This window comes from Tenrec ecaudatus, chromosome 1, assembly GCF_050624435.1.
Source record: "Tenrec ecaudatus isolate mTenEca1 chromosome 1, mTenEca1.hap1, whole genome shotgun sequence".
In the NCBI taxonomy this organism is placed as follows: domain Eukaryota; kingdom Metazoa; phylum Chordata; class Mammalia; order Afrosoricida; family Tenrecidae; genus Tenrec; species Tenrec ecaudatus.
The window spans coordinates 44,174,372-44,190,254 of record NC_134530.1 but is presented as its reverse complement, the minus strand read 5'-3'; the positions used below and the strand labels follow the sequence as shown (position 1 = coordinate 44,190,254).

At 39.9% G+C, this 15,883-nt stretch overlaps 1 protein-coding gene across 13 annotated transcripts in view; it reads left to right on the top strand.

The window, feature by feature from the left end:
• The window catches only part of EIF4G3 (eukaryotic translation initiation factor 4 gamma 3), a 382,761-nt gene that overhangs the window by 306,043 nt on the left and 60,835 nt on the right, over positions 1-15,883 (top strand). For all 13 annotated transcript variants that reach the window (XM_075551768.1, XM_075551838.1, XM_075551777.1 and 10 more), the window contains 2 exons: positions 1,700-1,870; positions 9,691-9,888. In XM_075551768.1, the coding sequence (XP_075407883.1) occupies positions 1,700-1,870; positions 9,691-9,888 (369 nt within the window). The remainder of the gene's footprint in view (positions 1-1,699; positions 1,871-9,690; positions 9,889-15,883) is intronic.

Here is a 15,883-nt window from a genome sequence, read left to right as displayed (position 1 = left end):
TGCCTGTGCTTTATGCTATGATACCAATGTCATCTAGGTACCTCATAACTCTCTTAGCACAGAATCCTAGATTTTCTTTGTGCTTAATAAGCTGCTCGTCATGGTGGCCCTTGAAAGATACTATGAAACCTGGTGATTTGTATCAATTGTGAAGGTTTTCACACACAAAGCACATAAGATTGTTTTTGGTTCTTTGCTATTGCTAACAATACCTTATATGTCATTTTCAAGGTCCTTTTACATGCTTTCTGGCCTGTGATCCTCACAAGACCCTTAAGCAAAGTCAAACGCAACAAAGACACTAGCCCCTAAGAACAGGCTCATAAATTCAGAGTTCGACTAAAGCATCCAGTCCTCTGACTTCTCGTTGACTTCTTTCCATACTCACCAGTCTCCCAGACATCGGTGTTCTCGGCTGTGGTTCAATCCTTGAGAACTTTGGAGATTAATTAATGACACGTTAAAAATCAATACGTATATAAAATGATTGGGAACTCAACACACTTAGACATAACCTATTGTGAACAATGTTTCTCTTAGTTATTTCCAGAAATAGAAATATAATTTATGTATGTGCCTTGAGAAGTTACCAAACTTACCTAGACCATTGCCTTTGAGTCGGTTCCAAGTCACAGTGGCCCTTTAAGACACAGTGGAGCTGAGTTCATGTTCATGCGTGCAGGGCACCCCGCTGTCTCCTACCAAAGCACGGCCTTTGTGTTGCATCTGAGTACTCTCATCATTGAGTCCCAAGGGCTCCTTCTGAGAGTTTGCACTTGGCTGACTTTCTTAAACTTTTTTAGATGAAACACTGTTGTCCCTTACTTAGTAGATTCCTTACACCTCTTTGCTCCTTGCTTGAAACTCACATGTATTGTGGAGGAGCAAGGAAAGAGATGTAACAGAAACCGTTCCTGTCACCTTCCAAATTCAGATAGCAAGGCGTATTCATTAATGTTTGAAATGGACACTTTGGGGCTCTATCCAATCAAACTTGTACCTACTATCATCTTACATGATTTTGACATCTTTTTTTTTTTTTACTTACACCCAGAAACATTGATTTGTTCTTGGCATATGTTTATGTCCAAATGCATGGATGCTAGGTTCATTGTTGTAATATCCAATGATATATCTTATACTTAAGCATTAGCCAAGCTTGAAGAGGATATTATTCAACAAGTCAAAACCAGAAGATAACCTGAATTTTTAAAACTAGCCATTTTGGTGTATATTCTCAACAGAATAACAGCCCTGTTTTGGCTGACCTACCATATCAAAGTTATACATAAATGTTCTTATAGTAGGACCATCTAATTTATCAGCTTTTCTGTGCTGGTACTTTTCCAGTCTAATGATCTATTGCGGTTTTCTTCCAGTTCTGCCCCACCCAGTACCTCTTGGTTTCTTACTGTTTAGGAAATAGTCTGTGATCATATTATCATTTTACGTCCTTAGCTGGGTGCATTTAACAAGATTGGTCTGGAAAACACAGAAATTCTAACTTTTTGTAGGTGTTCTGAGCACATAAGTTCTTTTCTTTAAAAAGAAGAGAGCTCACCCAACCCAAGTGCCTGATGTTCATCTCTGCATCTTGAAGTGTTGGGTGGTGATCAGCAGGCTTGACCTGAGCAGCACAGCAGAGACAGTTACTTGTAAGTCCTCTGTGGAGATACAATAAAGAATATTCTTGTTTCAGCTGTTGAACGTCGGATCACGGAGATCCCAACCTGGACAGAGGAGAGAGCCCAGGAAGATTATCACCGTCTCTGTGAAAGAAGATGTGCACCTGAAAAAGGCAGAGAATGCCTGGAAACCCAGCCAGAAACGAGACAGCCAAGCTGAGGATCCTGAAAATATCAAAACACAGGTGAGGGCAAAGCACACCTGAGCATTATTTGGGAATGATAATTTTGTTTTCATTTCTTTTGACCTGTTTGTATATGTGTATATAGCAGTTTAAGACTTTTTGTCATTTTCTATTAAAAGTATTGTTCTAAACCATAGGTTTCCAACCTTATTTGGCCTCCTACCCCCATTAGCTACCCAAAAGTCTGCCCACTCCAACAGTTAAAAACCTTTTGTACTGTAGCTCAAAACCAGAACCATGCCTGGCAGGTTCATACCAGGGGTACACCAAAAAAAAAAAATGAAAGAAGCTCCCCTGGACAGAGCTTTTTTAATACACATTTTTCTCACAATGCTACCATCAAGCAATTTGCTCTGAGTTAGTGCACCCAGTGGCATCACCTGGCAAAGTTCTCTCTGGTCACAGTGAATTTTTTGGTAAAAGCAGTTTCACTTGAATCTCCTTTTTTGGGGGTGATGTCCAATTTAAGAGAACAACATGTGACTGAAATTTTGTTACCTGTTCAGGAAAAATGCCACAGAAACTGTTGAGATGTTGAACACAGCTTACAAGTACAGCACTGTGAGGAACACCTCAAGTGTACAGTAGTTTTCTTGTTTCAAAAAAGGTGAAATGCTGCTTGGTGACAGGCCTTGTTTTAGATGCCTGTCAACTTCCCGAAAGGATGAAAATGTCGACAAAATTCATGTACTTGGGCTTGAAGATCGATGATAACAGACCATTGAAGATATGGGAAGGTTATCTGCATTGTCTTGGAGCTCAGTTTAGCGAATTTTAACAGAAGATTTGGAAATGTGAAATTTGTGCCTCAGGTTCTGACTGACCAGGAAAAAGAATGTCGAGTGGAAACATGCCATGCTTTGAAAGAACAGCTCCGAAGTGATCCAGACATTTTTTCCAAGGTCATTACTGGTGACAAGACACGGTGCTATTCTTATGACTCCGAAAGCAAACCTCAGTCAAGCCAGTGGAAGACACCATCTTCACCTCACTCAAAAAAAATCTCATCAAGTAAAATCAAAGATCAAGATGATGCTCATTTGTTTTTGTTTTTTATGTGAGAGGGATAGTGCATTGGCATTCTATCCACCAGGTCAAACTGTTAACCAAGCTTTCTATTTAGAGGTTCCGAAAAGATTGTGTAACAGCGTGTGACAAAAAAGGCCTTATTTGTAGTAGATGGGGGACGAGTTTTGCCACCATGACAATGCACCTGTTCATGCAGCCATCTCAGTATGCCGGTTTTTAGCAAAAATCAGCATGCCTCTCTTGCCTCATGCACCTTACTCACCTGACCTCACTCCGTGCAACTTAGTGTATTTTTGTAAACGTGAATGCAGAGGGATATGAAAGGTCAGCAATTTGACCACATAGAAGAGGTGAAGAAAAAAAATTAGGCCTGCTCCAGCTTTACCGATCTGGCCACTGCTCCCCCGCCAGCTGATTTGCACCATGGCCAGCAATGAGCGCACCTGCAGCGTGGCCTGGTGGGCGGCATCATCAAGCGCTTTGAGCAGAAGGGTTTCCGTCTGGTGGCCATGAAGCTAGTTGAGGCCTGCGAGGAACACCTGAAGCAGCATTCTCTTGACCTGAAAAACCACCCCTTCTTCCCAGGGCTGGTGAAGGTACATGAACTCGGGACCAATGTGGTCATGGTTGGGGAAGGGACGAATGTGGTGAAGACGGGCTAGGTGATGCTGGGAGAGACCAACCGAGCGGGTTCTAAGCCAGGCACCATCCAAGGGGATTTTTGTATTCACGTTGACAGGAACCTCATTCAGGGCAGTGATTCGGTCAAGAGCGCCGAGAAAGAAATCGGCCTCTGGTTTATGCCAGGGGAACTGGTGCACTACAAGTCTCGTGGCTGTGACTAGATCCAAGAGTAAGAGGCGGACCAAACAGTCCCGTCCCTGTGGGCCCGTTGGCACTGTGCCTGCCCTGTGGACAGCTCTTCTTCTGGCGTTGGAAGCAGTAGGATTGATGTCCTGTCTCCTTCCCAAGCGCACTGAATAGAGCCTTTGGAGACTGAAAAAAAAGGGGGTTGGGGGGAGTTGCTGTCAGCCATCCAAACAAAGGAATTTGAAAAATGTTTCCAAGAATGGAATCTCAGATAGGCCAAATTTATTAAGTGTAATGGAGAGTACTTTGAAGGTGATTAAAAAAAATTTTTTTAACGCAGAGCTTTGAAAAAAATCCAATTTGGGGGGCTATCCCCTCGTTTGTCATACACTACTTATGTGTCATTCAGGTTTAGAGTAATATTTGCTTTTTTTTAATGGCATTTGCTGATTCTTAGTGATACTGCCTTTACTCTGTGCTAGTACATTTTTTTAATGTCTCCGCATCAGGTTTTCATCTCAGCTTACTAGATAGGATTTAGAAGCCCATCCTATTTAAAGACGATTGCAGTGTAGCTGCTATAAGCAACCCTATGTACAACAGAGGAAAGCACTACCTGCCTGTGCCAACAGCACAAATGTTCTTTAGACCCATTGTAGCAACCCCTGTGTCTGTAGTCTTTTTTTTTTTTTTTTTTGCTGCCCCTGTACTTTACCACTCATGATGTCCTTCTCCATGGACTGGTCTCTGCTTATAGCATGTGCAAAGTGCATTAGACCAAGTATTGCCATCCTTGCCTCTAAGGTGCATTCTGGCTGCAATTCTTCCAAGACAGATTCATTTGTTCTTTTCACAGTCTGTGGCACCTTCAGTATTTGGCACTCAATGCCATAATTCAAGCACATTGATTATTTTCAGTCTGCCTTCTTCACTGTCCAACTTTCAGTTGCAAACGTAGTGACTGAAAATACCATGGCTTGAGGCAGGAGCACCACAGTCCGTCCTCAAAGTGGCATCCTTGCTTTGCCACATTTTAAAGAGATCCTATGCAGGAGATCACATGATCTCGTGACTGCTGCTCCCACGGCATTGGGTGAGGATCCAAATAGAATGAAATCCCCAGCAACTTGTGTCTGTTCTCTATGGTACCTAATGATCCAGATGAGGAGTTTCGTTTTCCTCACACTGCGTCGTCGTCGTCCACACTGAAGGCAGCAGTCCTTCATCTTCATCAGCAAGTGCTTCAAGTTCTCACCTTCAGCCAGCAAGACTGTGTCACTTGCATATTGCAGACTGTTAATAAACTTTCCTCCGATCCTGATGCTGAATTGATCTTCATGTAGTCCAGCTTTTCTGATTATTTATCCAGCATACCTATTGAATAAGTATGATGGCAGTGTATCAACCTGATGCACACTTTTCTTCATTTTAAATAACTCAGTCCTTGTTTTCTGTTCGCACCACTGCTTCTTGATCCATGCCCAGTTTCTGCATGGGCACAATTAGGTATTCTGAAATTCCCATTTTTCTCAAGGCTAGACGTAGTTTGTTATGATCCACACAGCTGAATGCCTTTGCCTAGTCAAAATACAAGTAAATCTCTCTGCATTCTCAGCTTTAAGCCAAGATCCATCAGGCATCAACAATATCTCTTGTTACATGTCCTCTTCCGAATCTGGCTTGACTCTGGCAGCTCCCTGTCCGTATGCCACTGCAGCTGTTGGGTGATGTTGAGAAACATTTGACTTGCCTGTAATGTCACTAATACTGTTCTGCCATTTCACCATTCTGTTAGGTCATTTTTCTTTGGAATGAGCACAAATGTCTCTCTTCCAGTCAGTTGACCAAGTAACTGTCTTCCATATTTCCTGGCATAGATGAGTGAGTGCTTCATCAGCTTTTTGGGGAAAAGTTCATTTGGTATCCATCAATTCCTGGAGCCTTGTTTTTGGCTAATGTTTTCAGTGCAGCTTGGACTTCTCCCTTCAGCATCACTGGTTCTTGTTCATATGCTGCCTCCTGAAATGGTCCGGTGCTGACTAGTTCTTTTTGGAACAGTTTTATCTTCCCATCTTCTTTTGATGCTTCCTGCATCATTCAATATTTTGCCCAGAGAATCCCTCAATATTTCAGTTTGATGCTTACATTTTTTCTTTAGTTCTTTCAATTTAGGATATGCTGAGTGTGTTCTTCCTTTTTGGTTTTGTGACTTTTCCTTTCTGCTTATAGGAACTAATATTGTCTCTGCTTAAGACCTTGGACTTCACACACCTACACCCAAGCCAAGCATCACAGAGCAATACCAACTTCTCAGTGTCTGAATCCTTTTGTACCTTTCCTCTCACCATGAACAGTTTAATATAATAGATAGAAGTGTCAGTTCTGGAGGGAGCAGGCCCAGGTTTGAGTCCAGGCTCTGTTAGACAAGATCTTAATTTCAATGATAAAATAGAAAAACCAGTAGTGCCTATCTCATTTAGAAGATTGAATGGAGTCTAGCATAAAGGACTGTACAGTTTTAGTAACAGTGTCTGAAGGTTCCAGTCTCAGCATACCTGCATTTCATCTGTTTGTTGTTTTTCTGGGTTGTTTTTTTTAACTTTGCTATTAATGCTGGGTTAGCTGATACCTCTTTGTTTTGATTTGCATTTTTAATGAATATAAGGTCATTGTGAATTGGAAATGACTTGATAGCAATGTGTTTGCTTGAGCTTTTTTTTTAAATCATTTTATTGGTGGCTTTTACAGCTCTTATCACAATCATACATACATCCATTGTGTCAAGCACATTTGTACATATGTTTCCATCACCATTCTGAAAACATTTGCTTTCTACTTGAGCCCTTGGTATCAACTCATTTTCCCCCACCCTCCCTCCCTCTATTTTTGTATTTTATTAATGGTTAATGATCACCAGCATTTTTTATGTTTGTTGGTTGCCAAGATTTCTTTTTTAATGAAGTGTCTGTTTATGTCATCTGCTTGTTTTTTAATTGGGTTGTTTGTCTTTTTGTTGTTGTTGTTGTTGTTGTTAGGTGTTGAAAAGTTCCGTAAACTTTAGAGATTAGTCACTTATCTGATATTCATTGCCAGTTTTTTTCCAAGTTTTGAGCTCTTTTAATGAAATCTTTCTTTTCTTTTGGATGATGATGAAATCTGTAAATTCAAGTATGTGTTTTAAGTTTTAGGAGGCTTCAGTCATCATCTAGTTTATCTTCTTTTTATTTTTTTATTATGCTATATATCACGGTCCCTAAATTTGACCATCATTTTGCATTGATGATCTTTATAGTTAAAGATTTTACATTTAGTTCTTTGATCCATCTTGGGTTCCTTTTGTATATGGTATGAGATATGGATCCTGTTTCATTCCACTACAAATGAATCTTCAGCTTTACCAGCACCATTTTTAAAAGACGGTATCAAAAAAATCAACAAAAAAAAAGACAGTATCTCTTAACTGTTTAATGTGTTTCACCCATTTGTTGAAGGTGGATGGATTCTCAGTTTACTTCTGCGTTCTCAATTCTGTCTGTTCTATTACTCTATGTCTGTCATTGTACCAATACTAAGCTGTCTGACTACTGTGACTGTGTGATTGGTGTTTAGATCAGAAAATCTGAAGCCGCCTGCTTTCTTCTTCTTTAACAGTGCTATTATGTGGGCCCTCATTTCCTTATAAAAAGCAGCAGAAGAAGAGTGTTGGAATCCGGATCAGGGTTGCATTTGCTTTGGGAACATTGGCATGTTCACAGTGTTACAGCTTTCTGTTTATGTGCGTAGTATATTCTTCCATCGAGCACGTTTCTTTTGTTGTTGTTGTTGTTGTTTTTATAGATCTCAAAGTTTATTAGTGGTTATTAGGGTCAGTATAAAGAAGGTGGGGGTGGAATGTAGGGGTGATGGGAAAACTATATGGCTCATGGAATGGTATGCTTGCTAACAGATTCTTATAATTGCTGTCAGTAAGGCTTAAACCTGTAAATAATTAAACAGGCAAACGTTGTGTGGTAGATACACAAGGGGGCTTCAAGAAGTTTTTGGGAAACTTCCATTATTTAAAAATCTATTTGCGGTCATCACTGGGGCTATTTCTTACTGCTGATTTGTTTGCTGGCCTGCTCTTCTACCTGCGTGAACAGGCGCAGGGCCTCCATGAAACCTTGCGGGACTGAGAGGTACTTGGTAAGGTTGGTGAGGGTGGGTTCTGTTTTGTTCTCAATGGTCTCCAGGTCATAGTCAGCTGCTTGTCATCTCGGCAGAGCGTAAGTCAGGTTGGCCCTTGCTTTGAGCTAAAGAGGTACAGGGAGCCTCGGGTGAAGGCCTCTTTTGTTTTTTATAGTAGTATTTTACAGTTTTCTATGTGCGTGGACTTCACCCAGTGGATGGGGCTGCAGGAGGTAGAGGTGTGGCTGGGCTTTGTGAGCCTGCTTACTGTCTAAAACTTCATGGAGTGTAGGTTGGAGAGTGGGGTGGGGGCGTCAAAAGGGAAAAAAAAAAGTAAGAAAAAAGTGATTAAGAAAATAAGTGAAGGAAGCAAGCATGGAAAATCAAGCAAGCAATAGGATACAAAAAAACTAGCATTTCTTTAAGACAAGAAAATGATGTTCTCAAATTTTACAACTGCAGAAAGAAAAGGCACAGACACCAAAGCTGAGCGGTGCAGGGGTGGTCATAAGAGAGTAATAAAGAAAAAACTAATAGGGTGCAATTAAAGCAAATAGTGAGAGGAAAAAGGAAAACCGAGAAAGAAAGGAAAAATCAAGGGAAAACCAAAACCAAAAAAAAGGAAAGGACCGACCTCCTGCCAACCCGGGGGTGACAGGAGGCTCCCTGCTTGTACAGCAGTCCTAACTTGAGCGGAGTTCATGTGCCCCCGGCGCTGGTGGTGAGGGTCTGACTCCACCGCCGCCAGAACAGCAGCACGTCAGCAGCTGAAGGGCGGGTAAGAGTGGGGGTACAGTGGTTTTAGTCACTAGGAGAGAATGGTGCGGGAGGGGCAGGGGGAGAAATTACACGTTTCTGACTACCAATCACTGGTCAGGGCCCTCATGCAATCATGGCTGAGGGGAGCGAATTATGAGGGCGCTGTTTTATTCGATCAAGCATAGTTTGCCAAAGTACAAAATGCCTGTGCTGTGTCAGGTGAGCTGACCATTCCCTTGGAACGTATGTGTACTCTCTTGTTGCTTTTGTTCAGCTTCTTTTCCCAATTGGTATTCAATCTACTTCTCTGTTTTTAACTATGAAAATGATAGTTCAGGATTATCACCTGTATCTATTTCATTGTTGTTTCATGTCTTTTTTTTATAGAGGGTCTAAGTATTGTGTCTGCCTACCTTGCCACCTTCCAGACATGTCAATTCTCTTGAGAGTGTTTTTGAGTAGGAATGGTGAAGCGAACATTTTGTCTTGCTCCAGTCCGTCAGCATTCAGTCTTTCACTCTAAGTGGAGCTTTGTAGATGCCTTTTCCCTCGTTGAGGAAATCTCCAGTTTTACTTTCCCTGGAGGTCTGACAACACTTGAAAGGACTCTCGCCCTGTATTCTATGGTTAACTGAACTTATGGTCATGCCATAATTAATTTAGACAAGTGTCTGATTTGTGACATTGTGTGCTACAAAGGTTTATTGTGGCTAAACTCTTTTTGCATATCCTTAAATACGAACAAGTTTCTAAAAGTATACTCTTACCATGCTCAAATAGCACATTTGTAGTTATTCAGGTTCGTGACATTGCCAGGTTGCCTTTGGAAAAGTACCAGGTGATGCTCCTGCCCGTTAATGTCCTAGACTTCCTCTCAGGCGTGCAATGGATGTGATAGAATTTTTGACTAACTGTTGAAATGGATGTGTTTAATTGTTTCTGTGATTTGACAGTCATTAATAATCAGAATAATCAAGCTTACCAAGCAAAATAATTACCTTCCCGCTTACTGTCATGGCTGGCTCTAATGCTCCTCTTTTTTATGGTCCTTCTAGGAACTTTTCAGAAAAGTTCGGAGTATCTTAAATAAATTGACACCACAGATGTTCAACCAACTGATGAAGCAGGTGTCAGGACTTACTGTTGACACAGAGGAGCGGCTGAAAGGAGTCATTGACCTGGTCTTTGAGAAGGCTATTGACGAGCCCAGTTTCTCTGTGGCTTACGCGAACATGTGTCGATGTCTAGTAACGGTAAGAAGAGAGGAAGGAGTAAATCCAGAAATCTCCAAGAGGTATATTCTCCCCTCACTGCACACTCTTCCCAGAAGTGTTATTGGGGAAACCTACAGGGGAGAATATATTTTTAGCACTTATTAATAATCTCATATTCCCATTGCTTGAAAATAATCTTACTGTATTAAAATATCTACTTCACTCTTAAGAAGGTATGATAGACAGACTGATGTAATCATGACATGGCCTTATCAAAATTGAAGTAGTCTCAGTAAGACTTAAATTTGTAATGTGAAATTGTTGTCATGAAAAACACGTTTTCCCTGGGGTGATATCTTACGAAGATAAAACAAATGCTAACTTTTAACATATTTTATTAAATCCCAACCTGAAAAACTTGTTCTAAGCTCGATGAAGAGGAAAAGATAATTAATGTGTGGTCAAAAAGACTTAAAACGAGTCGTTTCATCTCTTAGCAACCATTAGAGTTCTTTTTCCTTACATTGCCCCCAGCTATTTATTCTTCATGGCCTGTCAAATGTAGGGCATGATGGAATGGGGAGACCAAAGAGCCTCTGATTAGCACTTACTGTCCTCTGTGTCTCAGTCATGACACTGCCATACACCGTCACTGCTACCAAGGTACTTGTGTCTGAAATGAGTTTTTTCTTAAATGTCACTACTCATTTTGTTGTGCCTCACTTCTTAGAAACAAGCTATGAAAATGCAAAACTCTCTCTCTCTATCACTATTGAGTACTTATGCAAAAGGTAGGTAAGCTCTTTGGGGAATGTAGCAGTTCATCTGTTTTTAAGGAAATCAGAATCTACATTTGAGAATACAGCATTTATAAGACAGAAAATTACTTACAAGATATTCTATCACTTGGCAGTATGTTAAACCTAAATGAATGGTTTAAACCAGAAGTCAAGTTGGAAGCAAAAGAAAGCACTATGTTGGTGGAAGAGAAACTTTTATGAAGCAATGGATTTTGCATTGGACTTAGGAGGATGAGGGATACTCACAGGCAGCTGTAAGAGAAGGGCAAAGGTATTCAGGCAGGTTCAAGCCTGAGGCCAGAAATATGGAGAGATGTAATGGTTATAAACATTGGCTATGGCATCTTACCAGTCTAGAATTAAACTTTAGACTTTATTGTAAGATGTGAAAATAATTTATAATTTATCAAGGGGTCATCAGGGTGGGAGGGGAGGAGAGAAAAAAGAGAAGCTGATACCAAGGGCTCAAATAAAAAGTGTTTAGAAAATTATGATGGCAACATATGTATAAATGTACTTGATATAATTGATGTATGGAATGTTATCAGAGCTATAAGAGCCCTCAATAAAATGATTAAAAACAAATTTCGAGTTTTAAATTTAAATTTTGACACTTGGTAATTTTATGACCTTAGAATAAGTGTATAACCGCTTTAAACATCAGCTTTTATTCTTTAAGATAACAATAATTCACAGAAAGAAGAGCAAGGCTATTGGCACGATGGAATAACTTTATGATGGTGCACATAAAGCTCCTAGTTCACTGTTTAGCCTGTAGTAAGCCCTAAGTAAACTGAAACAGTGTTGGTTTTAGAGTCTAGGGCCAGATTGTGAAAGTCTTAAAATACTGGCTATAAAATGACTATGATTATTTATTATAACGTAAACCTTCTATTTAGTATCTATTCAGTTTACATGTGGATAGGGTCTTTATAAAGTAGGGTAGGTTATAAAGAAGGACTACTAGGGGTCCAGCTCAGAAATGCATGCATTTCTTTTTTTTAGAAAATAATTTTATTGGGGGCTCATACAACTCTTATCACAATCCATACATGATGTACATCAGTTGTGTAAGGTACATTTGTACATTCGTTGCCCTCAACATTCTCAAAACATTTGCTCTTCACTTAAGCCCTTGGCATCAACTCCTCATTTTCCCCCTCCCTCCCCTTTATCCCCTCCCTTGTGTACCCTTGAACATTTATAAATTATTATTTTGTCATATCTTACACTGTCCGATGTCTCCCTTCACCCACTTTTCTGTTGTCCATCCCCCATGGATGAGACGGTTATATGTAGATCCTTGTAAATGGTTCCTCCTTCCCCCCCCCCACCCACCCTCCCTCCACCCTCCTGGTATCGCCACTGTCACCACTGGTCCTAAAGGGATCATATGCCCTGAATTCCCTGTGTTTCTGTTCCTATCTGTACCAGTGTACATCCTCTGGTCTAGCTGGATTTGTAAGGTAGAACTGGGATCATGATAGTGGGGGGAGGAGGAGGGAGGAAGCATTTAGGGACTAGAGAAAAGTTGTATGTTTCATCATTGCTACACTGCACCCTGACTGACTTGTCTCCTCCCAACAACCCTTCTGTAAGGGGATCTCCAGTTGCCTACAGCTGGGTCTTGGGTCCCCAATCTATACTCCCCCTCATTCACAATGATTTGATTTTTTTGTTCTTTGATGCCTAATACCTAATCCCTTCGACACCTTGTGATCACCAGGTTGGTGTGCTTCTTCCATGTGGGCTTTGTTGCTTCTAAGTTAGATGGCTGCTTGTTTGCCTTTAAGACCCCAGACACTGTATATTTTGATAGCCAGGCACCATCAACTTTCTTCACCACATTTGCTTATGCACCCATTTGTCTTCAGTGATCATATCGGGGAGGTGAGCACACAGTGATATGATTTTTTGTTCTTTGATGCCTGATAACTGATCCCTTTGGCACCTCGTGAGCACACAGGCTGGTGTACTTCTTTCATCTGGGCTTTGTGACTTCTGAGCTAAATGGCCACTTTTTTACCAAATGCATGCATTTCTTCAAAATAAATAAATCAAGATAAAGCAAGATATTGATTTTCTCAGGTACAAACTTTAAATATGGCTTAAAGTGTTTAAACTAGTTTCTGTGACCAGTGGATGGCAACAGACAAATTCTTTTAATAATTCACATCTTAATCTTCTTAGACTGCCTGAAAAAAACAAAGATACTTTTTATGCAGTGGGGAAAATTAATTTTGAGGTCAGGACTAATGTCAAGGGGATGTCTTACAAAATCACTGAAGCTGTGCGACAAAGTTACTGAATGTTGCCTCACATAACATTTTAGGTGCATTTAGAGATGGTCTGAAAGACCTCATAGAAGAGCCAAGAGAGAGAAAGCCAACAACACCTCAGATAAACAGTGACTGGAGTCCAGAAACTCGGAGGAGATGAGTGTAGAATTACCATTGACGTGATAACTATATCCACTTGCATGGCTCAACATTGCCCATTTTGAGCGAGTGTCTTGTCCTCATCAAGCTTTCAGATTGATGAGTGTCAAAGCTTTGTATGAAGACCAGCTAGTGCAGAGCTGAAATTTCCATTAGTCATGTTTATAAGATTGAAGCTAATGCAGATGATTTTACTAAATGAATTACAATTGGGGAACAGTCTTTGATGAATCAAAATATGTTATAAAAATATTAAAAGCACATCCCAGAATGCATATAATGTACAAAATATTAGAATCTATAGCTTTTTGTTTTGTTGGTTTGTTTAAAGCAAATCAGTACAAGAGACCCCAGTTTAAAAAAAAAAAAGGTGTTTCATAGCAATGTAAATCCACTGGCTGATAAACTTTTGGAAAAAAATTTAAGGTTACTCTTTATTAGGAAATTGACTAAAGAAACCAATATTCCATACAGCTCATACCCATTAAAATTTTTTTTAAATGAACCATTTTATCTATTCACAAAGATGAATATTACCACTTTGGAAGGGACTGAGCAATATTGTTGAAGATTTGCTAACATGCAAATTGGTATGAAATTAATAGATATCAAGTAAGAGAGACGAGAAGAGTTGGGATCAAGGAAAACCACACAGGGGTAAGTAGTAGAGATAGGGTCAATGACAGGTAAATTGAACTACCTTTTCATGGAGTACAACAGGAAAGCTGCTTTGTAATGGTTTTTTAAAAATAATCGTAAAGAGATTTATAACCATGAGCTAGGAAATGACTTACTATCAAAGGGACTGTCTTAGCCAAATCAATTTCACTTTTAAATTTGGATTATAGTGATTTTTGGATTACTAGTGCCTCTGATGTATCTGTATGAAGCAAACATCTTTCTTTGAGCCTGTAATACCTAGACTTCACATTATTTATATGAAAAAAAATTTCCGCTAAAATCTCTAACAATTTAAAATATTCAGACACCCAAGACAAATAGAAATCAACAGGAGCCGGCAGAAGCAAAAAGTAGGGAGAGGGGGCCATATAGAAAGTCCCAATATTAGTTTGATCAGATAAAAACTTTAGAATATCAGGTAAAACCTTTAAAATGACGATACTTATGATGGCTATGTGATTAAAACTGAAAAATTCAACTGAGAATTGTAAAGTGTTAAGAAGAACCAGATAGAAATTCTATAACTGAATATTAGAATAAAGGAAATTAATAGCTTAATGGCTGAGAATAATAGCAAATCAAACACTGCTGCATAGAAAAATGATGAACTGGAAAATATAACCATAGAAAATAGCCACAATGAAGAAAGACCAAAATATGGGGAAAGGACACGGAAAATGGGGAGGGTTTCCATAAGAAGGTCTAATTTGTCTTTTATTAAAATTCCAGAAAGAGAATGGAAAAAACAATAATTGAAGACATAATGGCTTGGAAATTTTCCACAATTGATTAGACATTAAAGTCAGAGATTCAAAATTTTTCCTGTGATCACTCAGCATCAATTTTAAAAGGAAAATGATTGAAAGTGGGAGCGGGAAGCTATAGCTAAACTGGTAAAAATGAAGCTATTAAAAGCAAAAGATGAAAAGTAGCCAGTAGTTAATTAGATGATACGGAGTTGATTGAAACTTAGAGGCCCTGTGCACTAGCACTAAACCCTCCCAGCTTCCCCACCAGCCTCACAATTAAGCTTCTGTTTGAGCCCACCTTTGCAGCTGCTCTCAGCCTATCGTCTCAGGGTTCTGCCCTTTCCACCGCATTCTGCATTTCCAAGCACATTGTCCTTCTCCAAGGACTGCTCTCTCCTGGTGACAAAATATGTAAGACACAGTCCCCCCCTCCGGACCGCTAAGGAGCATTGTAGCTGTACTTTTCCAAGGAAGATTTGTGTGTTCTGTTGACAGCCCATGGTACTTTTAGAATTCTTCATTAGCACCATAATTCAAATGTATTGATTCTTCTTTGGTTTTTCCTTATTCAGTATCCACCATTCATATCTGTGGGAGGCCATTGAAAATATCATAGTTTAGGTCAGAAGTATCTTGTTCCTGAAAGCAACATCCTTTGATTTTCAGCACTTTAAAGAAGTCTTACACAGCCAATCTACTCAAGGCAGTGTGTCATTTGCTCTCTTGACTGCTGCTTCCATGAGCATTGAATGTGGATCTAAGCAACAAGAAATCTGTCACCAACTTCAGTGTTTTCACCTTTTTCTTTTTTTTAATTGATAGGACTTAACTTTATTTTTTTCCAGATGTAGCCTTTATTTTATTATTTTTTCTTTTAAAAATCATTTTATCAAGGGCTCATATGACTCATAACAATCCATCCATCCATCCATTGTGTTAGCACATTTGTACATTTGTTGCCATCATCATTCTCTACTTGAGCCCTTAGTATCCGCTCCTCATGTTTTCCCTTCCTCACCGCCCCCCTCCCTCATGAACGAATCCTTGATAATTTATTAAATGTTATTGTTTTCTCATGTCTTACACTGTCCGACGTCTCCCTTCACCCACTTTTCTGCTGTCCACCACCCATAGAGGGAGTTATATGTAGATCCTTGTGGTCGGTGTCCCTTTTCTCCCCCACCTTCCCCTTCCCCTACTGGGATCGCTACTCTCATTGTTGGTCCTGAGGGGTTTATCAGTCCTGGATTCCCTGTGTTTCCAGTTCCTATCTGTACCAGTGTACATCCTCTGGTCTAGCCGGATTTGTAAGGTAGAATTGGGATCATGAGGAAGGAGGGGGTGAGGAAGCATTAAAGAACTGGAG